Source organism: Balaenoptera borealis (genome assembly GCF_965194805.1).
Source record: "Balaenoptera borealis genome assembly, chromosome: 3".
In the NCBI taxonomy this organism is placed as follows: Eukaryota; Metazoa; Chordata; class Mammalia; order Artiodactyla; family Balaenopteridae; genus Balaenoptera; species Balaenoptera borealis.
This window is the reverse complement of record NC_138866.1, coordinates 2571200-2598228: the sequence shown is the minus strand read 5'-3', so window position 1 is coordinate 2598228 and position 27029 is coordinate 2571200. Positions and strand designations below refer to the sequence as shown.

The window sequence follows — 27029 nt, the reverse complement described above, 5'->3', positions numbered from 1 at the left end:
TCCTGCTTCCTCCTCAAGGGGTACACGTAACACTACCTTTGAGCTCTTCTGCAGAACTAAAACCCCCAACCAACAGAAGACGTTAACTACTTGATGAAGCACTCTTTATTCCAGAGAGGCCACAGTTCGATGATACCGCCTGATGCCAGGTGATATTTGGACTGAAGGAACAAGGGCCCTGCACACACCCTCATCCTTATCAGCAACCCCACCCCAGGGTGGGACACACAGTTTTGAGGGCATTAGCCCGCTGTGGCCCCCTTTGCCTGGCAAAGCAATAAAGCTATTCTTTTCTACCTCACCGCAAACTCTGTCTGCGAGATTCAATTCAGTGCTAGTGCACAGAGGGGGGGTTTTGGCATCAGCAGCGTTGATCGTTTCCATTAGTTCTCCTGGGCAACCTGGGTGTCCGGGGACGAGGCATCACGAACACAGGAAATGTCCTAGAAAGGGCTAGAAATTCTTCAGGGTCTCCTCTGAAGAGCATTTGTGCTTTAAGTACCACGCCCCACCCCAAACATAAAACTGACCTCGTGCCTCGGAGGGCCCGTCCCGCCTGTCTGGCTCAGGACTGCAGCCTGCTGTCTAAGCTGCAGGAAGCAGGGGGCAGGCTGCCACTTGTGCCGAATGCTGACCAGGCGGTTTCCAGACTGCAGGACATCTGACAGGCTGCTTTTCTGAGGGTTAGATTTTAATAAATACTGCAAAGGAAAGAGAAATTCTAAGACATGTTGCCTTTAAATGCTTTGGCTACGCCAACTTACACAGTGAGATAGCCTTTTGCTCAAAATACATCCCCATCATATATAAAGTCTTTTATTTGGGGAATATTTTCTTTCTTTGCCTGGGAAGCACTTGTTCTTTGCCTGGGATGCTAGAAGTTCAGTTTCATGAGGCTACATCCTGTATCACACAGCATGAAGTTTCTTAGATTTCTGTTTCTGGGGAGCAATGGCAGGACTGACCCCTGATATCTGGTTGCAAATATTGCCAAACTATAGGATTTATGCCTGGAGAATGACATGGAAGACACTTCACTTGGCCTGTCACAGCCTCAGTACAAAAATAGGGGTAGTATTTTGGGAGCCAGTTTTCATTTCCATGATGCTGGTCTTTGCTCAGTGACTCTACGGTACTTTAAAGATTAGTTGTGATTACAAAACTAATACGGTCCCACAGTTTAAACAATACGCAAAAATATTAAACCAGGGATTTTCTACATAAATGTAATCTATGTAAAATACACCTAATTTACAAAAACAAGATCACTTAGTCATTCTGTTGAGGAACTCATTTATTTCGGGCAGAAGTCTTCATAGTGACACATTCATAATAGGTGCAGATGACCCTGAGTGCTGGACGGCAGGCAGCAGTGATAACCGCAGAGAGCTGGTGAAATGATCAGGTCTGGAAGATCCTAAGGTCAGTGGGTGGCTGTGCCAGAGCACAGGGCGTGATCCCGGGGTGCGGCAGGGGCCGTGATCCCGGGGTGCGGCAGGGGCCGTGATCCCGGGGTGCGGCACGGGGCGTGATCCCGGGGTGCGGCACGGGGCGTGATCCCGGGGTGCGGCAGGGGCGTGATCCCGGGGTGCGGCAGGGGCCGTGATCCCGGGGTGCGGCACGGGGCCGTGATCCCGGGGTGCGGCAGGGGCCGTGATCCCGGGGTGCGGCAGGGGCTGTGATCCCGGGGTGCGGCAGGGGCCGTGATCCCGGGGTGCGGCACGGGGCGTGATCCCGGGGTGCGGCACGGGGCGTGATCCCGGGGTGCGGCAGGGGCGTGATCCCGGGGTGCGGCAGGGGCCGTGATCCCGGGGTGCGGCACGGGGCCGTGATCCCGGGGTGCGGCAGGGGCCGTGATCCCGGGGTGCGGCACGGGGCCCACCCGAAGGAGCGTCCGCTGTGGGAGCTGCAGAAGCTGAGGTCCAGAGCCCGGAGGTGCGCGGAGCTGCACTGGGAGGTCACAGCGCTCGGTGGCCCGTTTCAAGCAGCATGCTTTCCAGAAGCAGCGTGCTGTCGGCCTCCAGGTAGGGCTGGTGCAGCCACATGGAGAGGAAGCTCAGCGCCAGGTCGCGGTCGGCCGTGTGAGCCAGCTGCTCCACGACGGTGCGCTTCAGGCGGAGCTCCCGGCCGTACATGTCGGAGAGCTTGCGGGAGACCTCGTCTGAAAGGAACGCGAGCCGTCCTTGAACAGTGGCGTTCAAGGGGGTACCCTTGACTAGGGACGACCTGCCACTGTTTTTTTTTTTTGGCCACGCTGCGCAGCTTGCGGGACCTTAATCCCCAGACCAGGGATGGAACCCGCACCCGCCGAAGTGAAAGCACTGAGTCTTAACCACTGGACAGCCAGGGACTTCGCAAAGCTCCTCCTTAAAAGCTAGAGTCAGCGACAGCACAAGAGGAAGAAGGGCTCCAGCCGGTGCAGATTAGAATCAGATAACATGGTAAATAAGTGTCATGAAATCAAAAAGTACCTGTTACCTTTTCCACTGGACTCTTAGGAACTGGCAATCATTATACGTAGCAGACTGACCTCAAACTGACAATGTTCAATAAACACGTTACATTAGGTGATTTTCTCCCTTATTTAAATCTCAAAGCAACATCAAATAGCTTAGTCCTTCTTTTAAACTAATAAAGCAAAAAAACAGCCCTTACCTCACAGCTTATTTAAGTAATGGAGTTTGTTTTCCCAGCAGTCTTCTTCCATGGGGCTGGCTGAAGTGACCCCCCCAACATGTACTTTTTAAATAAAACAAAACAAAAAGCAAAAACCCATCCTTCTTGAAAAACAAAAACGAGATTGCTGCCTCTACAGAGGAGGCAAACTGCATTCTACCTGTTGGCCTTAAAGGGCTAATAATGGGAACTTGCTTCATGGGTCTCTAATTACATTTAATATTCCTTGCTGATTAGTAGGTAATTAAAGGCAAGAAGAAACGCTCCTCTAAGATGTCCTCATCTCCTTCCTTCCCAATGGATCCTCTTCAATTGAATTTCAAAGCCTGTCAGCTTCTTAGAGGGCCAGATCTAAATGACACCAAATGCTTTCATAACCTACCCCTGAAAATCAATGCAGAAAGAACTACTTACAAAAATAGGCTGTGGGCCACGTGTGGAACAGGAGGGGCCGTTTTCCCTCCTCCCTGTAATGGTAATCTTCTAGTTCACAAATCCCCTTGGTAGTGGAAGACAGCTTTTCCATTTTCATCTGTATTTTGGTCTGAAAAGATATTAATTTAGAATATGAGATTACTATTTAAAATCCTGTCTTAGATTCAATAACTCTAATATTTCAAAGCTAAGAAATGTAAGTCTGTTGAGATCGTAAGTCCAATGATCCAACACCATTACCTCCATGTGCAGCAAATTTCCAGGGAGAAGGAGACTGACAGTTGCTACGACTTCACTAATTTGGATTACTTCAGTAATAAAGCCCACATCTCCAGTGCTGGAGAAGAGGAAGCTTGCTGGGTCCCGCTTCATTAAGATTTCCGAACATCACTAATTTTTTAGCACCAAAGACCTGGAGGGGTGGCAAGGCAGGCTCTCGCTTTTACAGAATGAAAGGAGAAGAGGCATTAAATGAGCTCATTTCTGACTCTTTTTTTAAAACTTAATTAATTAATTTATCTTTCGCTGCATTGGGTCTTCGTTGCTGCACACGGGGGCTACTCTTCATTGCCGTGCGTGGACTTCTCATTGCGGTGGCTTCTCTTGTCGCGGAGCACAGGATCTAGGCACGCCGGCTCAGTAGTTGTGGCTCGCAGGCTCTAGAGCACAGGCTCAGTAGTTGTGGCGCACGGGCTTAGTTGCTCCATGGCATGTGGGATCTTCCTGGACCCCAGGGATCAAACCCGTGTCCCCTGCCTTGGCAGGCGGATTCTTAACCACTGCACCAACCAGGGAAGTCCCTCATTTCTGACTCTTATGAACTGCCTTTGAGTTTAATGCCAAAAGCTCGGCCTCTGTGCACCAGTGTCGAGTCAAATCTCGGAGACAGAGTTTTGGGTGAAGTAGAAAAGAATAGCTTTATTGCTTTGCCAGGCAAAGGGGGACACAGCGGGCTCCTGCCCTGGAAAACTATGTGTCCCCAATCCGGGAGGATTTGATGAGGGGTTTTATAGCAACAGTTCAAGGGTGGGGTTGCTGGTAAGATTAGAGTGTGTGTGGGGCCTGCACTCCTTTAATCTGGTCTCACGTGGTCGTCTCCTAATCTTGATGAGCTTCTCTGGTCCCTTTAATCTTTCTTTCTTTCTTTTCTTCCTTCCTTCCTCCCTCCCTCCCTTCCTTCTTTCTTTCCTTTCTTTCTTTCTTTCTTTCCTTTCTTTCTCTCTCTCTCCCTCCCTCCCTCTCTCTCTTTCTTTCTTTCTTTCCTTCCTCTCTCTCTCTCTCTCTCTCTCCCTCCCTCCCTCCCTATCTATGTATCTATCTATCTATCTATCTATCTATTTATTTATTTATGGCTGTGTTGGGTCTTCATTTCTGGGCGAGGGCTTTCTCTAGTTGCCGCAAGCGGGGGCCACTCTTCATTGTGGGGCGCGGGCCTCTCACCATCGCGGCCTCTCTTGTTGCGGAGCACAGGCTCCAGACGCGCAGGCTCACTAGTTGTGGCTCACGGGCCCAGTTGCTCCGCGGCATGTGGGATCTTCCCAGACCAGGGCTCTGTAGTTGTGGCTCACAGGCCCAGTTGCTCTGCGGCATGTGGGATCTTCCCAGACCAGGGCTCGAGCCCGTGTCTGCTGCATTGGCAGGCAGATTCTCAACCACTGCGCCACCAGGGAAGCCCCTGGTCCCTTGAATCTCGCCTCAGGTGGTTTCTTGGCTGCTCTTCCTTTGCTCAGCAACTGTTGGAACCTGCCCTTTGGAACTCAGGGAAGGTCATGGAGGCTGGAGTCTTGTCTACAAACAAGAAACGGGGGACGGAAAGGCTTCCATGCCCAGGAGCCCCACAGGGTCCTGCTCTGTTTCCAGTTTACTGAAACCTCTTTGAGGCTTGTTTCCTTGTTTATAAAATGATAATAATGAAAGGCAGCCCTACACACTTCACACAGGAAGGAAATGGTGAGGACGTGACATGGACGGTACCTCAGTGTACGCCAGGCTCTGTGCTGCGGCACAGACAAAGTGCCTGCTTCCACAGGGGGTCGGGGGACTAAGTTAGTACTTGTGGAGCACCTGGTCGGAGCTACGTAAGGGTTTGTTAAGTAAAACAAATGGGTGAAGTAACAAAGATTCCAGATATCAGCAGCATGGGTCTACTAAGACCACAAGTCTAGGTCCTAAGTATGGACTTAGCTTTATGTACACAGGGGGTATAAGCAAAGATATATAAATCGTCAAAATCTTAATTCCTGGGCTTCCCTAGTGGCGCAGTGGTTGAGAATCTGTCTGCCAATGCAGGGGACACGGGTTCAAGCCCTGGTCTGGGAAGATGCCACATGCCGCAGAGCAGCTAGGCCCGTGAGCCACAACTACTGAGCCAGCGCGTCTGGAGCTTGTGCTCCGCAACAAGAGAGGCCGCGATAGTGAGAGGCCCGCACACTGCGATGAAGAGTGGCCCCCGCTTGCCGTAACTAGAGAAAGCCCTTGCACAGAAACGAAGACCCAACACAGCCAAAAATAAATAAATAAATAAATAAAAAATAAAAATAAAGGAATTCCTTTTAAAAAAAAAAAATCTTAATTCCTTGCACTTAGTCCTTCAACCACCCTCCAATTACATCTGAAGAGGCATGCACTAAATTTAGCGAACATTAATTTTTAAAGGACTAGACTCCTTTCCCAAATCTTTCCAGGTTCGATATTTCACTTGACCCAACCCCAAGAGGCAGGACTCATCATTTCCGTACCACAGGTGGGAAAATGCTCAAGGTTGCTGAGCTAGGGAAAGACGAGGCCAAGACTTGATACCACGCTTTCCGACCCCAAGTCTCTTGACACCCAATCCTAAACCCTCTCCTCTGCGTCCTGCAGCAGCTCCACCTAATGCTAAGAAAAGCTGATAAAGGTCAGGAGAGCCAAGAAAATCCTGGAGGCTTGACACCGCCGGGCCAGAGGTGCCAGCCCCATTCTGGGGCTCATTCATCAATGACAATACCAAAGTCTCACGCACGTGCAGCCCTAAAGTGACAGCAGCTGGACACGCTCTCAGCTCCACGTCCCCTCCCAAAGCCAACACCCCACACCTCGAGATGTTCGTCCAGCTTAGGGACAAGGGTGCCTCCACCCTCTACCAATGTCAGATTCAAGACAAAGTCAAGTCTGGGAAACCATTCTCTCTAAAGGATGGAGGAAAATAGGAAAAATAATATCAATATCCTTATAACATCAACATGGTTTTGAACCTAAGAATGAGAACTAATTCTCAAATCACTTTATTTTACTTTATATTTTGGCCGCGCTGTACGGCTTGCGGGATCTTAGTTCCCCGACCAGGGATCGAACCCAGACGCCCAGCAGTGAAAGTGCAGAGTCTTAACCACTGGACCGCCAGGGAAGTCCCTCAAACCACTTTAAAACAGAATAAATTCACTGGAGCAGAACTTTGGGGCCTGACAACTAGCACCCGTGGTCAGCCCAGGCTTTGTCTGAAGACCCTGGGAACTCAGGTCACTATGGGCACACAGTCACCTAAAACCTTGCAGCCACTTTCAGCTGCCCTGCCAGGCCACGCCCCCTCACCCTGGACCCGTGCTGTGGGTAGAGGGACCAGGGACAGGACGTGTCACCTGTTACTGCTCAGTCCCTCAAGCCGCTGGCTGGATGTTCTGGACCTTGACTCTACCTCCTAACATCCTCCCAGGCCGTCCCTCCTCCGTGCGGGTCAGTGGGACTGAGGAACGGGTCCCGTGGTACCAGACAGCCACTTAATGGGGAGAACCAAGGATGGACAAGTAAAACCCGTCAGTCATTCCTGACATGCCTGAAATGGAAGGCAAAATGCCTCTTCCCCCTCGTCCTGCGCAGACGCTCTTCCCTAACGAGGTGTGCATATGTATAGAGTTATAAATGAGGACTTGTGAACTAAAGAAAGCCAAATGGCATTTAGAAACAAAATCCTTCCCAGGGTTTTCACATTTTATAAAAGTCACATTAGTATACGTCAGAAGTGTTTCTCGTTTTAACCCAGTTTGGGGAGTCTGTGAAACGTTTTATGCCAGAAAGGAAGATGGAAGGTCAGGGATGAAGAGGTTCTGGTGGGAGTGTTGCCACATCTAACGAACGACAAACGACTGAGCCCAGCATCGTGTGTGTAACTTTGTTGGCTGTTTAAAAGTATTTCAGTATACACAGGGAACTGTATTCAATATCCCGTAATAAACCATAATGGAAAAGGATATGAGAAAGAATATGTATTTATATGTCTAACTGAATCACTTTGCTGTACACCAGAAACTAACACAACATTGGAAATCAACTATACTTCAATGAAACAACAACAACAAAAACTGACAATTAAAAGCTAAGTGTGGGACTTCCCTGGTGGCGCAGTGGTTAAGAATCTGCTTGCCAATGCAGGGGACATGGGTTCGAGCTCTGGTCCAGAAAGATCCCACATGCCAGGGAGCAACTAAGCCCGTGTGCCACAACTACTGAGCCTGCGCTCCAGAACCCGTGAGCCACAACTACTGAGCCCGCGTGCCACAACTACTGAAGCCCACGCGCCTAGAGCCCATGCTCTGCAACAAAAGAAGCCACCGCAATGAGAGGCCCGCGCACCACAAGGAAGAGTAGCCCCCACTCACCGCAACTAGAGAAAGCCCGCGCGCAGCAGCCAAAAATAAATAAATAAATAAATAGATTAATTAATTAATTAAAAAAAAAGCTAAGTGTGACCAGGAAATAAATAAATAAAATATTTCAATATAGGAACTTAGCCATTCAGTTTCTTCTCTTTCAAGCAATATGTGTGCCCATGCTTGGTCCAAACAAAACCACTTGCCATAATCAAATGGGTTAATTTGGGGAAAAAAACATACACGTGGTCAGTTTTCAATTGGGTCATTCTGGAAATTTCGATTGATTACTCTGCCTGTGTTAATTCTCTACTGGTCCAGAAGTCTAGGTCTAGAACTCAACTACTGGAGACACAGCTGTGAACCTGGAGATAAAACAAAGAAAACATCAAGCCCACACACCTTATCCTCCAGGCTTCCTGTGAGTGGGGCTTAAAACAAAGTGACTGATGACCCAGGCCTGTCTTGTTCCTGCTTGAGCACCAGGTGGAGAGCCTGGGCAGGGGGGCAAATGTTTCTTATCACAGCACAACCCGAAGGCAGACGGGACACAAAACAGACGGGACAACTACAAAAACCTAATCATTTATTTAGAGGAGACAAATAGCCCCATACACGGCAAAATATCCTGAAGACAGTATTGCATTTCAATCAAAGAAAAGGCTAAATCACCAAAATGTTCTCAATGCACTATTTATCTTTCTCATTTTAATGTTTCAGAAACCATTACATCTTACAATGGATGTGATGTTTAAAAGGGCAGTGCTTCTTTCCTGAAAAACTCTTAAACCTATAGTCTGCCTCATAATACGTGGAACCCTAACTTTGAATAAGTGGTATCTTGAAGAAATACAATTATATTTGACATATTCTGTTTAAAAAGGCAAGGAAGCATGTAAAACATTAGAAACATTTCCATCAAGAAAGGTTAAACTATACAGACTTTCTATGTTTGTGGGGAGCTTTAGTTAGTTAGTTCAAAGGTGTGCAACACCTTATCCCTGTGTCTGGCCGAGATGAGGTGCTTCGTGCACACGTGGCGGCCAGCATGGTGGGTACTGACACCCAGACTTTAGTTCAACAACATATAAGAGCATCTCTTACGTGCGAGATCAAGCCTCACAGGTCCAATCCAGCTCAAAGCCTATTTCTGTGTGTCCCTTGAGCTAAGAATGGGTTTTACATTTTTAAGTGGTTGGAAAAAAAAAAAAATCAAAAGCAGAATATTTTGTGACACATGAAAATTATCTGAAATGCAAAGTTCAGCATCCATAAATAGAGTTTTATGGGAACACAGCTGCACCCACTCGCCTCCGTACTGTCGCTGAGTAGAGGTGAGAGTGCCTGCAGGGTCCCCAAAGCCTGACACACTTCCTGTGGAGCCTGGGAGTGGGTGAAATTGCCCTGGCAACACGCAGGACCAAAAGAACCAAGGTCTAGGACAGCATCTTGGGAAACAAGATTTACGGGACACGTAGAGCGAGAGAGACCAACGGAGGAGGTTGAGGAAGGAAAAACGAAAGCCTGGTGAAGGAAAGCACGACCCACCACGTGGAACGCTGCGAGGCGTTTGTGCAAACGCGACACCCGGGGATCCCTGCACCTTACCAGAGCATCCAGGGTGGTCTGCAGCCCCTCGCACAGCATCTCGAGCTCCCTGCTGTATTCTGGGTGCTCCTTTTCTGCATTTTCATCAGAAGCCAGGCTGCTGCTCTCTAATCCTATCGTGTCTTTGCTCCTGGACAAGATGGAAACGAGTGGGAACAAAATACACTCCACAGGCTTGCCTCATTTCGTTGTGATGAACCCTCGAAAACTCAATATCCACGTACTTATGTCATCATCGACTTTTTCCATTGGCGTCGTTTCACGTCATCACGTTTACATGTTATTTATATATACAACGAATGTGTCCAGAACAAGTCAGTTCAATCCAGCCCTGTGGCATCCTCAGGGGGCAAGACACGGATCATTTCCTCAGAGTCCAACAGCTAGGAATGCGTTTTGTAAACGGAAGGCTGTGACCCACAGCGCCTGAAATTAATCTAGTGGGGCCACAATCAACAATTAAGGAACAAAATTAGGGACTTCCCTGGTGGTCCAGTGGTTAAAACTCTGCGCTTCCACTGCAGGGAACATGGGTTGGATCCCTGGTCAGGGAACTAAGATCCCACATGCTGTGCGGCACGGCCAAAAAAAAAAAAGAAATTTAAGGAAAAAAATTAAACATTAGAATAGAAAATATCAGAGAGCATCTTATGCAGTAAGGTAAGAACTGTTTCATGGAACTTGCTGAGCAGGAAAAGGCAGCAGAAGGCCGACGTGTGTGATGTGTTTGAAAGAACTGGGAAGAGCCAGGGGCCCAGGCCAGAAAGTTAAGACTCTAGACCCTGGCCCGTAGACAAAGATATACAAATATATAATTACAACACTGAGAAATTAAAACTACACATATATAGATCCATACTCATGTTTCTCTTCAGATCATATAAATCTTTCGCATTTTACTAAAGATGCTCGTGGGTAGGAACAAGCTTGAGTCTTGCTTACATTTTTGGAGGCCTTGCATAAGCAAAGCTGATTAAAAAAAACAAAAACATAAATATAGGAAAGTGCAAGAACAGTAAAGCAAATCTTCCAATTAGAATTGGCAACTGCCAACAGTTTTTTTTCATAACTCCTTTGTCTTTTTAGAAGAACTTGCTAAGGGAAAACATGCCCCTGTGTGTCTCCTCTGCTCTGAATACCCCTCTCTACTTCTGACACCTGGTCATCAAAGGGAGGGGGGCGGTTCTCCACACCAAGCAATTCTCAGGTTCTCTGGACACCAGCCGGGTGTCTTACAATGTAACTCAATCCTGATACTGTCTACCAGAGACAGCATCAGATCACACAGGGTAAGGGCTCTGTCCCACAAGACTGCCCCCGTCTCAACTTCAGACGCCAATCACAAGTTCAGGTTGTTACCTGTACTTAGGACTGACCAGCTGTCAATTGGAAGTTCCCACGACCCCCTCCTTGGGTTCAATTAATTTGCTAGACCAGCTCACAGGACTCAGGAAAACAGTTTACTTTCTAGATTACTGGTTTATTACAAAGGATATACAAATATCCTTTATTCATATCCTTTATTCGTATCCTTTATTCATATACCTGTAGACAAGAGGTACTCAAGGCAACGTCTGGAAGGTCGAGCAAAGGAGCTTCTGTCCCTGAGGAGTCTGGGGTACATTTCCCTTCAGGCACATGGAAGCGTTCTGGTTCCCCAACCCAGAAGCTCTCCAAACCCCCATCCTTTTGGGTTTTTACGGAGGCTTCATTATGAAGGCATGATTGATTAAATGATTGGCCATCGGTGATTAATTCAACTTCCAGCCCTTCTCACCTCCCTAGAGGTGAGGTAAGGGGGTAGGGCTGATAGTGCCAACTCTAATCACGTGGTTACTGCCTCCCTCCTTAGGGTTTTCCAGAAGCCCCCTCATTAACACGAACTCAGGTGTGTAGAAAGGGGCTTGTTATGATGACAGGAGACTCCTTTCCCCTTTATCACTCTGGAGCTATTCCAGGAACTGGAGAACAAAAGAACAAATCTTAGCGTAACTAAAGATTCTCCCATTGCTCATATCCCTAAGGAAATTATAAGGGTTTTAAGAGCCGTGTGTCAGGAACAGAGACAAAGACCAAACATATATATTTTTTTACTATAAATCACAATACCACAGAAATAAAATGCAGCATTATGAAGTGATACTTCTTCCTAGACGATACCAGTGTCATGAATTGAGTCTGTATCCTTCCAATCCATTTTTATAATTTTATATACAGATATAACCATGAACAATTTGTAGTATAATTTTGCATTTAAAATGTACACACACAGTTCATACTTGCATGCATCATTTTATCACTTGCTTTTTCACTTTATATAATTTATCCATGTTCCTAGAGACTACCCTTCCCATTCTACAAGACTGCCATGAAATTTCTGCCCAATCATTAAGGGTGAAGCGCACAGAGCACACTTTGTAGGTACTTACAATAAACTCATTTTCAGGTTGGCAATATTATTTGCAGTGGCAAAACCTCCATCATTGAGGGTTTCCCATTTCAGGATTAAATTATGCCAATCGGCTGCATTGTCCTTAATTTTCCTTGCACTGACAGATAAGACAGGTTTTCTGGGCGTTGCACTTCCAAGAGTCTTTGCTGATAGGGAGCAAAAGAAACATAATATTATGAAATTCATGATCACGGTTAGGGGGAAAACCCAAACTGTTCTAATTTGCAACAGTAAAACTATCGGAAACACTACATCCACTGGACAAATCACGTTGTGGAAATGAAGACGTGTGGATGAATGTGAAAGTCCCTGGAACAAGACAAAACACAACTGTTTTTACATTTTTAGTTCTCACCAGATATATGAATCCTCTCGAAGCTTAATGGCTCCACAAAGTTTTACCCCGAGCACTTTGACCACTTTCAAAGGTTGGGAAGGAGGTGGAGCTGTGACTTTCTGCTACGGGGCTCCGATGCCCCTGCCTTACCGCACCCACTCTCCAGTCTCTGGAACTTTGATACCTGACGTTTGCTCGGAGCTTTGTGGGTCAGCAGAGCTCATCAGTCCAACACACTGACAAGGCTGAACCCCAGAGATGCAGTGATGATCTCCACGCTAGGAATGCAGGAGGAGGTCCAAAGGCCTTCAGGACCTGGCTCTTCTGCCTCAACACTCACCTCAACCCCGACCTTGAAGCCCCTCAATCTCTAGCTAAAATCAACTACTGGCAGCTCTTGAAAAGTCCTTTGCATGTGCAGTTCTCTCTGCTAGAAAGCTCTTTCCTTCCTCGGGCTAACGCTGCCCATACCCCAGGACTCACCCAGATCCCAGCTCCTGTGGGAAGCAACATCCAGACCACTCAGGCTGTTTGGGCCCTCCCAGCCCTCCCGTGCCCTCTCTTCTTCTCTACTTAGAATCCTTCAAAGGCGTCTCATGGCCCACAGGATAAGGTCCAAATTCTGAGAGAGGCCCCTTAAGCAATCCAGCACACACAATGGCGGTACAGTTTGGAGTCTAGACTCTGAAGACCAGAATGACTGGGTTTGAATCCCAGCTCTGTCACTGCCAGTTGTACAATCTTGGGTAAGTTAGTTAACCTCTCAGAGCCTCAAAGTGCCTATCTGTAAAATGGGGATAAAATATATCTACTACAAAGAGTTGATGTGAAGATCAGATAATATATATAAAGCTGGGAATTCCTTGGCAGTCCAGTGGTTAGGACTCCACGCTTCCACTGCAGGGGGCGTGGGTTCGATCCTTGGTCGGGGAACTAAGATCCCACACACCACGCAGCATGGCCAAAAAAACCCCCCAAAAAACATACATATATGTAAAGCTGTGAGGGTGTGAGGGCCTGGCACGTGGCAAGTATCCAGCATAGGATGTATTACCACAAGGGCCTCTCCAACGTGTTTTTCCCACTACCACCAAGCAATAAACTCAATTCTGACACTATCTATCTGGAGGTGGCATCAGATTCCCCAAGTTAATGGCTCAGTCCTGTAACACTCTCCCCCGCCTCCACTTTAGACACCTGTCTCAAGTCCAGGTTGTCACCTGTGCTTCTGACCTACTGGCTATAGGTTGGAGGTTCCAAAGACCCCCCTCCCTAGGATTTGATTAATTTGCTAGAGTGCCTCACAGAAAACTCAGGAAAACATTTTACTTACTAGATTACTAGGAAGAGCCAGATGGAAGAGATGCATAGGGTAATGTACGTGGGCAGGGGTACAGAGCTGCCAAGCTCTCTCCAAATGCCGCTCTCCCTGCGTCTCCACCTGTTCACCAACCTGGAAGCTCTCACAACCCTTTGCTTTTGTTTTTTTATGGAGGCTTCATTACATGGGCAGGATTGATTAAATGACTGACCATTGGTGACTGATTTAACCTCCAGCCTCTCTTGCCTTGTTGGAGATGGGGGATTGGGGGGTGGGGGTGGGACTGAAAGTTCCAGCTCTCTAATCACATGATTGGTTCCCCTGACAACCAGCCCCCATCCTTAGGTAACCTAGGAGCTCCACTTTTAAATATCATATTGATTTTTCATTCACTCTTTACTTATACAACTAACCAATATTCGCCAAGTGCCTACATTATGCCAGCTGTGGGGGCTGAAGTGACTGAATTAGATAGACCAGGACCATTTTCATGGAACTTACTTTCCAAAGATGAGGTGGATAACAGACAATTAGATGATCATCAGTTTAGATCATAAGTGCCACAAAATAAAACAGGGTCTTGTGTTAGCATGAACCCCTGAGACGTTGTCATTTAGGCTGAAACCTGAATGATGAGAAGTCAACAGCAGGGGCCCTAAGGTGAGAATGAGCTTGGTGAGTGTGAGAAAAGAACAAGACCAGTGTGGCTAGAATGAAATGGAGAGAGAGGAGACAGTCAGACAGCTAGAAACTTATAGGCCAAGATAAGAAGTTTGGGTTTATTCCAAGTCAATGGAAAGCAAGCAGTAAGCTTTGAGTTGGGAAGTGACATGATCTGATGTAGGTTTTTAGAAAGTCACTTCCACAAAGAAGTCCTCCTGGATCCGCAGGTTGGGTAAGGACTCACTGCACTATATATCTGGAACACCCTGTACTTCATTCAGCTTCATTCATGACACTCACCAGTGTAGTGTATTTGCTTGTTTAATGTCCAGTACATTCCTTGATAGACTGTTAAGTTCCACCAGAGTAGGGACTAAGACTGTCTTGGTCCCTCTCATAATCTCAGCACGTAGTAGGTGCTGACTAGAATGTGTTAAATGGAGAAAAAGCTCTTACCACCTGTACTATAATCTTCTAAGGGTTTCCCTCCTCCAGTAGGGGCTCCTTGCGGGCGAGGACCACATGTGATTCATCGTGTCTGACCCATACCCAGCACATATTTAGGAACCAAAAACAATGTTCTGACTTCAAGAAACTCACAGTCTAGCTGGGAAAGAGATCAGTTATCAATCACAGGGCAGGGCAGTAGCACAGTGGCTACGTTACTTATCCCCTCCGAGCCTCGACTCCCCACCTGTTGACGTTACTTCATGGGATCGCTGTGCGCCTCAAACGAGCTGATCCACTGAAAGTACTTAGAACACGATTTGGCGCACAGCGAGCACTCGCTGAATGATAGCTTTTATTACAAGCAGAAAGCTCTGTGGCCGGGAATTCTGAGGGGAGTTCAGGGAAAGTGCTCCGCTGGTCCTAATTTATAACGACAATTACAATTTGAGTGTCAGGATCTGCTGACACTCCTTTGCATCATCTCGCTCTACACATGAAAAAATCGAGGCTCGGCAAAACTGACTCCCGGGCCGACCGCAGAGCCTGATCGGGGCCAGCGGGCTGGGCTGGGGCAAGGGACGGACCGTCATTCAACCCGGGAGGCCTCCGGCCTCAGGCCAGCCCGAAGATCAAACTATAACAATGGTACCCTCCCTGCCTGGGGGAACTTGCCCTTCTCACGCACCTTCCATGCTGGCCGCAGAGATCCCGGGAAAGAGACCCGGAGCCCCGCCCACGCACGCCGGAAGTCAGTCTACGTCACTTCCGATCCCGCCCGCCCCCTCCTGAGGCTCTGCCGCTCTAGCCGCCGGCGGAGCCAGCTGCTGCTCGTCGGTGCCGGCCCCGTTGCCCAGGGAACGGGCTCCCGGCAGCCCCCGCGGTTCGGAGTTCATCCCCGCCTCCTCCGGCCCGGCGGGGCCGAAGAGTCCGGAGGGGCTGCAGCGGCAGGTGAGTCCCGCGACGCCGCCCGCCCCCGCGCCCCTCCCTCGGCCTTCCCGCCGCCGCTCACGCAGCCCCCGGGCCACCCTCCCTCGCCTCAGGGTCTCACTGCCCGTTTCGCCCCCTTTCCCGGACTCCGTCTCGCCCGCGCCGGATGGCCGAGGCCGAATGCCCTGGCACACGAAGCGCCACGCTGCCTGCCCGGCAGAAGCCGGCAGTCCGCCGAGGGAGTAGTCGTCGCCCACCCCTCCTGGGCGCCGCGGGTCTGCCGACGCCTCCCGCGGGCCCTCCGCCCCACGCGACCCGGCTCGCTCGCCCCTCCCCTTCCGCGCCTTCCCTCCCCTGTGCCGCACCCTCGCATCCCCTTTGCGCCGCCGGCACGAGGCGCCGAGCTCCGTGGTCTTATGATTGGCGCTGCGTCCTATCCCCCGACCCTCTCAGTCCCCGTCCCTTCATCCACCCACCAGCGCCTGGCACCACGCCTTGGCATGTACCCAGTAGGTGCTCAGTAAGTGTTCGTTAAATGGATAAATGAACGACTCGTCTCCCAGTCCTGCCTTAAGGCCTCAGAGGCAGAATAGTGAGTGCAGGTTGAAGAGTGGGGTACCCTGGAGTCAGACCCGGCTCACAGCGCTGCCCCTTCCTAGCTGTGTGCTCAGGGCAAGTGATGTCTCACTAAACTTCATGTTCATCATCAGTAACGTAGGGATGGTAATAGTTTCTAGCTCTGGCTTGGTGGAAGGATTAAACGGGTCAGTGCGTGTGAATTGCTCAGCACCGTGCCTGGCACGCGGTCCATTTCAGTAAAGGCTAGCCACTGCTCTCCTTACCCGCATACCCTACTTCCTTTTCTCTTCCCTGCTCTTTGTTCTTCCTCACTCTCTCGCTGAGATTTAGGAATTTTATTCTGTTCTGTTGCTTCTGTTAACATTTGTAGGCGTAGTGTGGGGTACCAGCATGGATGCACCTTTGCCTTATCTGCTGGAGTGATCAGTTGCCCTTGGGGTTGACTTCCTCCTTGTAGCCAAGGTCTTGAGAACTTTAAGGAAAGGAGTTCTGGAAATCCCCAAACCCAGATCCCAGCATGGGCAGAATCTGGGAATAAAGCCACTGTAGCCCTTGTGGTCACCAGTGACTCCTGCAAGGAGCTGCAAGGCATTTTGTACTTTCTCTCACCCAGCTACAACGTACCTTGATAAAGCTCTGACCTTGCTTTTTTTTTTTTGCCAACATCTCTTGTTGGTTCATTCAGCAGATAGTTATTTGGGGCCTGTTGTATGCCAGCCACAGTACCAGCTTCTAGGAATGCTCTGGTGGACCAGACAGACCCAGTCCCTGCCCTCAGGGAACTTTCACACTTGAGAACCAGCAGGCATAGATACAGGGGATGCTCTGTTTGAGTTTTCAGGACTGGCTTGGAGACTGGTGGTGGGACAAGGAAAGTCCTCTTCGGAAGGAGTGACTAGTAAGTAGCTTTTGTTAGGTTTAAGTTATTTTGTTGTCACATTGTCTTTTTCAATAGAAGATTGGCTCCTACTGGATTTGTTTTCAGTTTTCTCTTAGAGAAATTACACTTCAAGTTTGAGGAAGGTCTCACTTCATATTAGCTTCTATGTAGTTTGAACAAAATGGCTCCTGGAACTTAATGAGGAAAAAGGGAAGGAAACAGGCGTCAGGCAGAGCAGTTGATTAAACTTAGAATAAGTGAAGAACAGATGAGGAAACAGTTACACACATAATGAAGACAAGCTTTGGAGTCAAGCATGGAGAGATTTCTAGATACAGTGGAGCTCAAGGAGCTTGATAGAATCCAGAGGGAGTAGTTGATGGCTCTGTGAACTGCTGAGGTGGAAGTGAGCTGTTGTTCAAAGTGTGTGTCAATTTTAAGTGAACGTATTCTTTGGATCCAGACATAAGAGACCAGTGAAGTTTTGCATAATGATGGACGTAACTGAGGTAGAGTGGCTATTTATATTTTGTTCTGTCATACTTGGGGAATTCTGGCACAGTGTTTTGAGGGAGATTAATTCAACAAATATGTGTTGAGCGTTGATTGTACCACACTCCCCATTGGTCTTTTGAAGCGCTGCAGATTTGTGGATGAACAGGCTGTAGATGAAGAGTAGAAAGAAGCCATTGAGGGAGATAGAGAACAAATCATGATGGTGCTGTGTGATAACTGCCCGCAAAGCGTTCCGTGAAAGCAGAGAAAGACCAACTGAGCGTCCGAGGGAGGCTGAAGGCTTCCTGTGGAGAACTTGTTCTTACAAGATGTGTGTGGGGGATGGGGAAGGAACGAAAGGGACTTTGCAGAGACACACAGGTCGTGGTGTGTTCCGGGACTGTGGTGCCTGCAGTGTGGAGTACGTGGATGGAAGAGTGGCCTGGGATGAAGCTGGATGCAGACCGGTTTGCTGAACTGCTCAACTTCACGCTGTCGTCAGGCTTTAGACTGAGCACTGGCTAGCCGGCGGGCTTGGGATCAGAAAAGTGACAAAACTTCATCTGGAAGATAAATGACTGCCTCCATCTCATTATGTTCAGCCATAAGATTTTAACATTTAAAAGAACAGTGGATGTTGTAGCCAGACTTCAAAAATAGACTGTATGCGAGGGAGATGCAAGAGGGAGGAGATATGGGGACATGTGTATACGTATAGCTGATTCACTTTGTTATAAAGCAGAAACTAACACACCATTGTAAAGCAATTGTATACCGATAAAGATGTTAAAAACAAAAAAAGACTGTACAACAGGGAGTGACTAACTGTCACTTCCTAGAGATTTTGGAGAGAACCCTTAAACCATTAGAGTTGTCAGGGTGCTCTGGCAACTTCCGATCTCTGTACTAAGTGGATGATTTAGACTATGTGTTATTAGTCCTAGCTCCAGTTTTTAAAAACTGCCCATCAGGCATTTGGGTGCTATCAGTCAGCGTGAAGGTCAGCTCCCACCTTCCAGGTGTATGGGATTGTGGTGCTGATGGTGGAGAGAATTATCCTGCCTCAAAGAAGAGTGTTTTGATGTTTTGTATTTTTAATGGAAATATTCAGGACCAGGGAAGCATTATTGATTTTAAAGATTGGATTGAGAATATTCTTTTGCTGTAAGACCTGAAGTTAACATTTTATTTATTCATTCAACAAATCTTTATTGAACATCTACTCCGTGCCAAAGATAGTGTTACGTACGAGCCTTTTCATTGGTAAACGAGAGAATTTATGTTGTTTACATTCTCATGAGAGAGATGATCATTAAACTGTTTATCAAATAAAGTAATTAAAGGTTGTGATGAGAATTATGAAGGACATAAACAGGATGATATGTTAGAAGGAAGAGGGGAGTGATGGATACTGTAAGTGATCTGATCAGGGAAGGCCTTTCTGAAGCCTGGTGTGTGGAGAGATGAACGATCGTAGAGGGAATAGTCAGTTCTGAAGCCTGAGGAGGGAAGAGTGGGCCAGTGGAGCTAGAGCTTGGGGGATGAGTGGAGAGAGGTGGAGATGTGATGGGGGAGCCAGGAAGGGGTCAGACCACACGGCCTGTAGGCCACAGAAAGGTATTTGGTTATTCTCAGAGCACTGGGGAACCACTGTAGAATGTTGAATAGGGTGAGTGGTATGAGATCCAGCCATTTCTCTTTCAAAGAACTTTTTTTTTTTTAAACACTTTTTTTCAGAGCAGTTTTAGGTTGACAGCAAAACTGAGGGGAAGCTACAGAGATTTCCCGTATACTCCCTGCCCCACCCACATGCATAGCCTCCCCCTTATCAGCATCTCCCACCAGAGTGGGGCATTTGTTACAACTGATGAACCTGCACTGATACAGCATGATCACCCAGAGTCCATCGTTCACCTTAGGGTTGGTGCTGTGCGTTCTGTAGGACTGGGCAAATGTATAGTGACACGTATCCATCTTTATAGTGTTAGTATTTTTATTGCCCTAAAAATCCTCTGTGCTCTGCCTACTTATCCCTTCCCCTCCCCCACACAAACCCTGGCAACCACTGATCGTTTTACTGTCTCCATAGCTTTGCCTTTTCCAGAAGGTTACAGAGTTGGAATTATACAGCATGCAGCCTTTTCAGATTGCCTTCTTTCACTTAGTAATGTGCACTGCAAGTTCCTCCATGTCTTTTCATGGTTTGATAGCCCATTTCTTTGTAGTGCTGAATAATATTCTAGTGTCTGGATGTACCAAAGTTTATTTATTCATTCACTTAACTAAAGTGCTAGTTGCTTCCAGATTTTTACAATAATGAATAAAGATGTTGTAAACATCCTGGTGAAGGTTTTGTGTGGGCATAAGTTTTGAACTCCTTTAGATAAGTACCAAGGGCTGCAACTGCTGGATCATATGGTAAGATTATGTTTAGTTTTGTAAGAAACCTTCAAATTTTCTTCCTAAGCGGCTGTACCATTTTGCATCCCCACCAGCAGTGAATGAGAGTTCCTGTTGCTCCACATTCTCACCAGCATTTGGTGTTGTCAGTGTTCCAGATTTTGGCCATTCTACTAGGTGTGTGGTGGTATCTCGTTTTAATTTGCATTCTCCTGATGACATATGATGTGGAGCATCTTTTCATAAGACTTATTTGACATCTGTATGTCTTCTTTGGTGAGGTGTTTATTAAGATCTTTGGCCCGTATTTTAATTGGGTTGTTGAGTTTTAAAAGTTCTTTGTATATTGTGGATAACAGCCCTTTATCAGATAGGTAAGTTTTGCAGTTTTTCTCCCAATCTGTGGATTGTCTTCTCCTTCATTTGACATTGTCTTTTGCAGAGCAGAAGTTTTAAGTTTTAATGAAGTCTAGCTTATCAGTTACTTCTTTCGTGGATCATGCCTTTGGTGATATTATTTAAAATGTCATCACCATACCCAAGGTCATCTAGGTTTTCTCCTATATTGCCTTCTAGAAGTTTTATAGCTTTTGTGCTGTACATTTAGGTCTGTGATCCTTTTTTTTTGGCTGCGTTTGGTCTTCGTTGCTGCGCGCGGGCTTTCTCTAGTTGCCGAGCGGGGTTTACTCTCATTGCGGTGGCTTCTCTTGTTGCGGAGGACGGGCTCTAGGTGCGCGGGCTTCAGTAGTTGTGGCTCACGGGCTTAGTTACTCTGTGACATGTGGGATCTTCCCGGACCAGGGATGGAGCCCATGTCCCCTGCATTGGCTGGTGGATTCTTAACCACTGCGCCACCAGGGAAGTCCCTGTGATCCATTTTGAGTTAATTTTTGTGAAAAGTCTATGCCTACATTCACTTTTTTTTTTTTTTTTAATAAATGGCATACCCAGCTTTATCTAGTTTCTTTTTTTTTTTTTTTTAGAAATTCACGTTCTTTTATTTATTTATTTATTTATTTATGACTGTGTTGAGTCTTCGTTTCTGTGCGAGGGCTTTCTCTAGTTGCGGCAAGTGGGGACCACTCTTCATCGCGGTGCGCGGGCCTCTCACCATTGCGGCCTCTCTTGTTGCGGAGCACAGGCTCCAGACGCGCAGGCTCAGTAATTGTGGCTCACGGGCCCAGTCGCTCCGTGGCATGTGGGATCTTCCCAGACCAGGGCTCAAACCCGTGTCCCCTGCATTGGCAGGCAGATTCTCAACCGCTGCGCCACCAGGGAAGCCCCTACATTCACTTTTTTATATGTGGATGTCCAGTTGTTCCAGCACCATTTGTTGAAAAGGGTGTCTTTGCTCCATTGTTTTGCCTTTGCTCCTTTGTCAGAGATCAGCTGGCTGTATTTATGTGGGTCTATATCTGGGCTTTCTCTTCTGTTCTGTTGATCCATTTGTTCTTTTGCCAGTACCACACTGTCTTGATAACTGATGCTTTATAATAAGTTTTGCAGTTGGATAGTATCAGTCCTCTAACTTTGTTTTTCTCCTTCAATATTGTGTTGGCTATTTTGGGTCTTTTGTCTCTCTATACAAACTTTAGAATTATTTTGTTGGTATCCACAAAATAACTTATTGGGATTACACTGAATCTGTACATCCAGTTGGGAGGAATTGACATCTTAACAATATTGAATTTTCTCATCTGTGAACATGGGATATCTCTCTATTTATTTAGTTGTTCTTTGATTTTGTTCATGTGAGTTTTATACTTTTCCTTGTATAGCTCTTTACATATTTGGTTAGATTTATACCTAAGTATTTTGGGGGGATGCAAATGTAAATGATACTGTGTTTTTAATTTAAAATTCCACTTGTTCATAGCTGGTATATAGGAAAGTGATTGACTTTTGTATTTTAATCTTGTATCCTGAAACCTTGCTATAATTGCCTGTTAGTTTCAGAAGTTTTTTTATTGATTCTTTCAGATTTTCTACATAGATGAACATATCATCCACAAACATAGTTTTATTTCTTCCTTCCCAATCTGTATACCTTTTATTTCCTTGTCTTACTGCATTAACTGGAACTTCCAGTAAGTGTTGAAAAGGAGTGGTGAGAGGGGGACATCCTTGCTTTGTACCTGAACTTAGTTGGGGAAACTTTTTTTTTTTTAATATATTTACTTATTTATTTTTTATTTTTGGCTGCATTGGGTCTTCATTGCTGCGCGCGGGCTTTCTCTAGTTGTGTTGAGCGGGGGCTACTCTTTGTTTTGGTGCGCGGGCTTCTCATTGCGGTGCCTTCTCGTTGTGGAGCACGGGCTCTAGGCGCATGGGCTTCAGTAGTTGTGGCATATGGGCTCTAGAGCGCAGGCTCAGCAGTTTTGGCGCACGGGCTTAGTTGCTCTGCGGCATGTGGGATCTTCCTGGACCAGGGCTCGAACCCGTGTCCCCTGCATTGGAGGTGGATTCTTAACCACTGCGCCACCAGGGAAGCCCAGTTGGGGAAGCTCTGAGTTTCTCAACATTAAATACGATGTTAGTTGTTGGGTTTTTTTGGTAGATATTCCTTATCAGGTTGAGGAAGTTCCCCTCTGTTTCTGGTTTACTGAAGTTTTTGTCATGAATGCATGTTGGAGAGCTGATTCTGCTTTTTTTGTTTTGTTTTGTTTTTTGGGGGGTTTTTTGTTTGTTTTTTTGGGGTAATAACTTCATTGAGATTTCACATACCATATATATTAACCATTCAAGGTGTACAATTCAGTGTTTTTTAGTATATTCACAGAGTTATGCAACAATCAGTTTTAGGACATACCACCCTAAAAAGAAACACCATACCCTTTAGCAGTCATCCCCACCCCCACTCTCTTCTCTCAGCTTCAGGCAATCATTGCTGTACTTTCTGTCTATAGATTTGCTTATTCTGGCCATTTGCTATTTCATATAAATGGAGTCATGCAAATGTGTGGTCTTTCGTGTCTGGTTTCTTTCACTTAGCATAATGTTTTCAAGGTTCATCATATTGTAGCATATATCAGTACTTCATTCCTTTTTATTGCTGAATAATAGTCAGTTGCATGGATATACCATGTTTTGTTTATCCATTCATCAGTCGATGGACAGTTGGGTTGTTTTACTTTTTGGCTTTTATGAATAGTAATATGAAATTCTGTATACAAGTTTTTGTGTAGACATATGTTTTCATTTCTCTTAGGTATATAACTAGGAGTAGAATTACTGGGTCATATGGTAATTGTATGTTTAACCTTTTGAGGAACTGCGAGTGACTGCCGCGTTTTATTTTCTACCAACAATGTATGAGGGTTCCAGTTTCTCCACATCCTTGTTAACACTTATCTGTCTTTTTGAGTATAGCCATCCTAGTGAGTGTGAAGTGGTATCTCGTGGTTTTGTTTTGCATTTTCCCTGATGATTGATGATATTGAGCATCTTTTCATGTGCTTATTGGCCATTTGTATGTCTTCCGGGGAGAAATGTCTATTCAGATCTGTTGCCCACTTAAAAATTACCTTTTAATTATTAAGTTTTAAGCATTTCTCATATATTCTGGATACGAGTCCTTTGTCAGATGTATGATTCTCTGTGTATTTTCTCTCTGTGGGTTGTCTTTTTACTTTTCTTGATGGTGTCCTTCGGAGCACAAAAGTTTTTAATTTTGTTGAAGTCAGAGAGCTTATTCTGACTGCTCTGTATGAATCTGGATTCCAGGGACAGGTGTGGAAGCAGGAGAGCCGTTGTTACAAGAACAATACAGTGGTCCAAGTGAGAGGTGTACTGGCTTTATCTCAGGCATGGCCACAGAGTTGGTGAGAAGGGGCCAGCTGTGAGGTAGATTAGAACATAGAGCTGATGGAACAAGGTGAGGGATTACTGTAGGGGTGAGGGAGAGGGAGAAATCATGGATGAATGCTAGGGTTTCAGCTTAAATAATTTTTTTTTCTTTTTTTAGAGGGAAGGATTTTTTAATTAATTAAGTTATTTATTTTTGGCTGTGTTGGGTCTTCGTTTCGTGCGGGGGCTTTCTCCAGTTGCGGCGAGCGGGGGCCACTCTTCATCGTGGTGCGCGGGCCTCTCACTATCGCGGCCTCTCTTGTTGCGGAGCACAGGCTCCAGACGCGCAGGCTCAGTAGTTGTGGCTCACGGGCCTAGTTGCTCCGCGGCATGTGGGATCTTCCCAGACCAGGGCTCAAACCTGTGCCCCCTGCATTGGCAGGCAGATTCTCAACCACTGCGCCACCAGGGAAGCCCCCTGCAGATTTTTTGATGATGGTCATTCTGACCCGTGTGAGGTGATACTTCACTGTAGTTGTTTTTTGTTTGTTTGGTTTTTTTTGGCTGAGTTGGGTCTTCGTTGCTGCTAACGGGCTTTCTCTAGTTGCCGAGCGGGGGCTACTCTTTGTTGCGGTGCGCGGACTTCTCATTGCGGTGGTTTCTCTTGTTGTGGAACATGGGCTCTAGGCACACCAGCTCAGTAGTTGCAGTGCGTGGGCTCTAGGGCATGCAGGCTTCAGTAGTTGTGGCGCGTGGGCTCTAGAGTGCAATGCTCAACTAAGCACATGGGCTTAGTTGCTCCGTGGCATGTGGGATCTTCCAGGACCAGGGATCGAGCCTGTGTCCCCTGCATTGGCAGGTGGATTCTTAACCACTGTGCCACCAGGGAAGTCCCCTCATTGTAGTTTTGATTTGCATTTCACTAATAATTAGTGATGCTGAGCATCCTTTCATGTGCCCCTTGGCCATCTGTATGTCCTCCTTGGAGAGATGTCTATTTAGTTCTGCCCATTTTTCAATTGGGTTGTTTGTTTTTTTGATATTGAGCTCCATGAGCTGTTCGTATATTTTGGAGATTAATCCTTTGTCTGTTCCTTTGTTTGCAAATATTTTCTCCCATTCTGAGGGTTGTCTTTTCGTCTTGTTTATGGTTTCCTTTGCTGGGCAAAAGCTTTTAGATTTAATTAAGTCCCATTTGTTTATTTTTGTTTTTATTTCCTTTACTCTTGGAGGTGGGTCAAAAAAGATCTTGCTGTGGTTTATGTCAAAGTGTGTTTTTCTTATGTTTTCCTCTAAGAGTTTTATAGTGTCTGGTCTTACATTTAGGTCTTTAATCCATTTTGAGTTTATTTTTGTGTATGGTGTTAAGTAGTGTTCTAATTTCATTCTTTTACATGTAGCTGTGCAGTTTTCCCAGCACCACTTATTGAAGAGGCTGTCTTTTCTCCACTGTATGTTCTTGCCTCCTTTGTCCTAAATTAGGTGACCATATGTATGTGGGTTTATCTCTGGGCTTTCCATCCTGTACCATAGATCTATATTTCTGTTTTTGTGCCAGTACCATACTTGTCTTGATTACTGTAGCTTTGTAGTATAGTTTGAAGTTGGAGAGCCTGATTCCTCCAGCTCTGCTTTTCTTTCTCAAGATTGCTTTGCTATTCGGGGTCTTTTGTGTTTTCATACAAATTGTAAAATTTTTTGTTCTAATTCTGTGGAGAATGCCATTGGTAATTTGATAGGGATTGCATTGAATCTGTAGATTGCTTTGGGTAGTATAGTCGTTATCACAATATTGATTCTTCGAATCCAAGAACATGGTGTATTTCTCCATCTGTTTATGTCATCTTTGATTTCTTTCATCAGTGTCTTATAGTTTTCTGAGTACAGGTCTTTTGCCTCCTTAGGTAGGTTTATTCCCAGGTATATTATTCTTTTTGTTGCGATGGTAAATGGGATTCTTCCCTCAATTTCTCTTTCTGATCTTTCATTGTTAGTGCATAGGAATGAAAGAGATTTCTGTGCATTAATTTTGTATCCTGCAACCTTACCAAATTCATTGATTAGTTCTAGTAGTTTTCTGCTGTCATGTTTAGGATTTTCTATGTATAGTCTCATGTCATCTGCAAACGGTGACAGTTTTACTTCTTTTCCAATTTGTATTCCTTTTATTTCTTTTTCTTCTCTGATTGCCGTGGCTGGGACTTCCAAAACCATGTAAAAGTTTGTAGGGTAAGGATTAAATGGGTGAATGAACACTTCATAAAGTATAACACGCTGTGTGATGATATATAACATGCTTCCCTTTACTGAGGGAAGCTTTGAATCCAAATTTTCCGGAGGTGTGGGTGTCAGTGCAGAACAGATAGGAGGTGTTGTGTAGCTGAGCCTCTGAGTGCTGTGGAGGCTGTGGCTATCCAGCCGGGGGACATGTTTCTCCACCACCTCGACACAGTGAGCTTATTCCTACGTCTGGATTGGTCCACTGTTCTCCTAGTGCAGTGTCTTTACTGTTTCTTTTCCACGCGCTTTTTTTTTTTTGGCCATGTGGCTTGCGGAGTCTTAGTTCCCCGACCAGGGATCGAATCTGTGCCCCCTGCAGTGGAAGTGCGGACTGCCAGGGAATTCCTCTTTTCCACATGCTGTCCTTCCTGGTGGGCTTCAGAATTCTAGATGTTTCTGGTGAAGCTTTCTCCACACTCCAGTCCACACTGCTCTCTCCCTCTTCTCATTAAGACCCACAGATTAGCACCTAATCACATCTGGTTTTATGTCTCTTCACAGTTTCTTTTGCCTCCCTAACTAGATCATAAGCTACTTGAGATTAAGAATTATTTTTAATATTTTTTCCACCTCTTCTCCTCCATAGCATTTATCACAATATAAATTACAGGGGCCAGCACATACTGAAGTGAGTTTTGAATTAAAATGCTTCAAAGTGATCTTAATGACACTTGTTTTACTTTCTCTGTTTAATTCAGCTCTGAGTATAATTCATACCCACCTGAAAGTTCCTCGTTCCCACTATTATACCTGACTTCTCTTTGCATGACTAGATGTTGAAAGCATTATAATGCCTTGTTCTTTAGCCCCCAGGTTTCCCTAGATGCCAGTTAAAATTGCTTGTCCTGCTTGAAGATCATCTGTGGAAACGTTGGCCATGGCATCTGTATCAGAGTCTATTACATTCAGAGAGTTCTGCCCTTTGTACTATCTCCTCAATGCCATTCCCACAAAGATCCAGAAGGGGTTCCGCTCCATAGTGGTCTACCTCACGGCCCTGGACGCCAACGGGGACTACATTGCCGTGGGCAGTAGCATTGGCATGCTCTACCTGTACTGCCGGCACTTGAACCAGATGAAGAAGTACAACTTTGAGGTGAGTCGTGCTCGTCCTC

General features: G+C 46.2%; 2 protein-coding genes across 8 annotated transcripts in view; one reads left to right on the top strand and one right to left on the bottom strand.

The window, feature by feature from the left end:
* Positions 1 to 1276: 1276 nt before the first annotated feature.
* On the bottom strand, positions 1277 to 15342 carry CINP (cyclin dependent kinase 2 interacting protein). Of its 2 annotated transcripts, none has more exons than XM_082387487.1 (5): positions 15253 to 15342; positions 11774 to 11942; positions 9345 to 9474; positions 3091 to 3220; positions 1277 to 2161 (listed from the first exon to the last, which is right to left on the bottom strand). In XM_082387487.1, exons 1-5 carry the CDS (start codon positions 15257 to 15259, stop codon positions 1959 to 1961), a joined length of 639 nt encoding a protein of 212 aa, XP_082243613.1. In that variant the 5' UTR covers positions 15260 to 15342; the 3' UTR covers positions 1277 to 1958. The 2 variants fall into 2 exon arrangements, with proteins under 2 accessions (XP_082243613.1, XP_082243612.1); XM_082387486.1 differs by lacking the exon at positions 15253 to 15342 and adding an exon at positions 14418 to 14550.
* A 31-nt stretch (positions 15343 to 15373) lies between these two features.
* TECPR2 (tectonin beta-propeller repeat containing 2) overlaps positions 15374 to 27029 on the top strand; it is a 98651-nt gene continuing 86995 nt past the window's right edge. For 2 of the 6 annotated variants that reach the window (XR_014243302.1, XM_082387414.1), the window contains exons 1-2: positions 15375 to 15515; positions 26721 to 27010. Coding sequence is in view for 4 of the 6 variants with exons in the window: in XM_082387414.1 (XP_082243540.1) it covers positions 26792 to 27010 (219 nt within the window). In the remaining 2 variants the exon portion in view is untranslated. Of the gene's footprint in view, positions 15516 to 26720; positions 27011 to 27029 lie in introns of all 6 variants that reach the window. The other 4 variants (XM_082387412.1, XM_082387410.1, XM_082387411.1 and 1 more) reach the window with 4 other exon arrangements.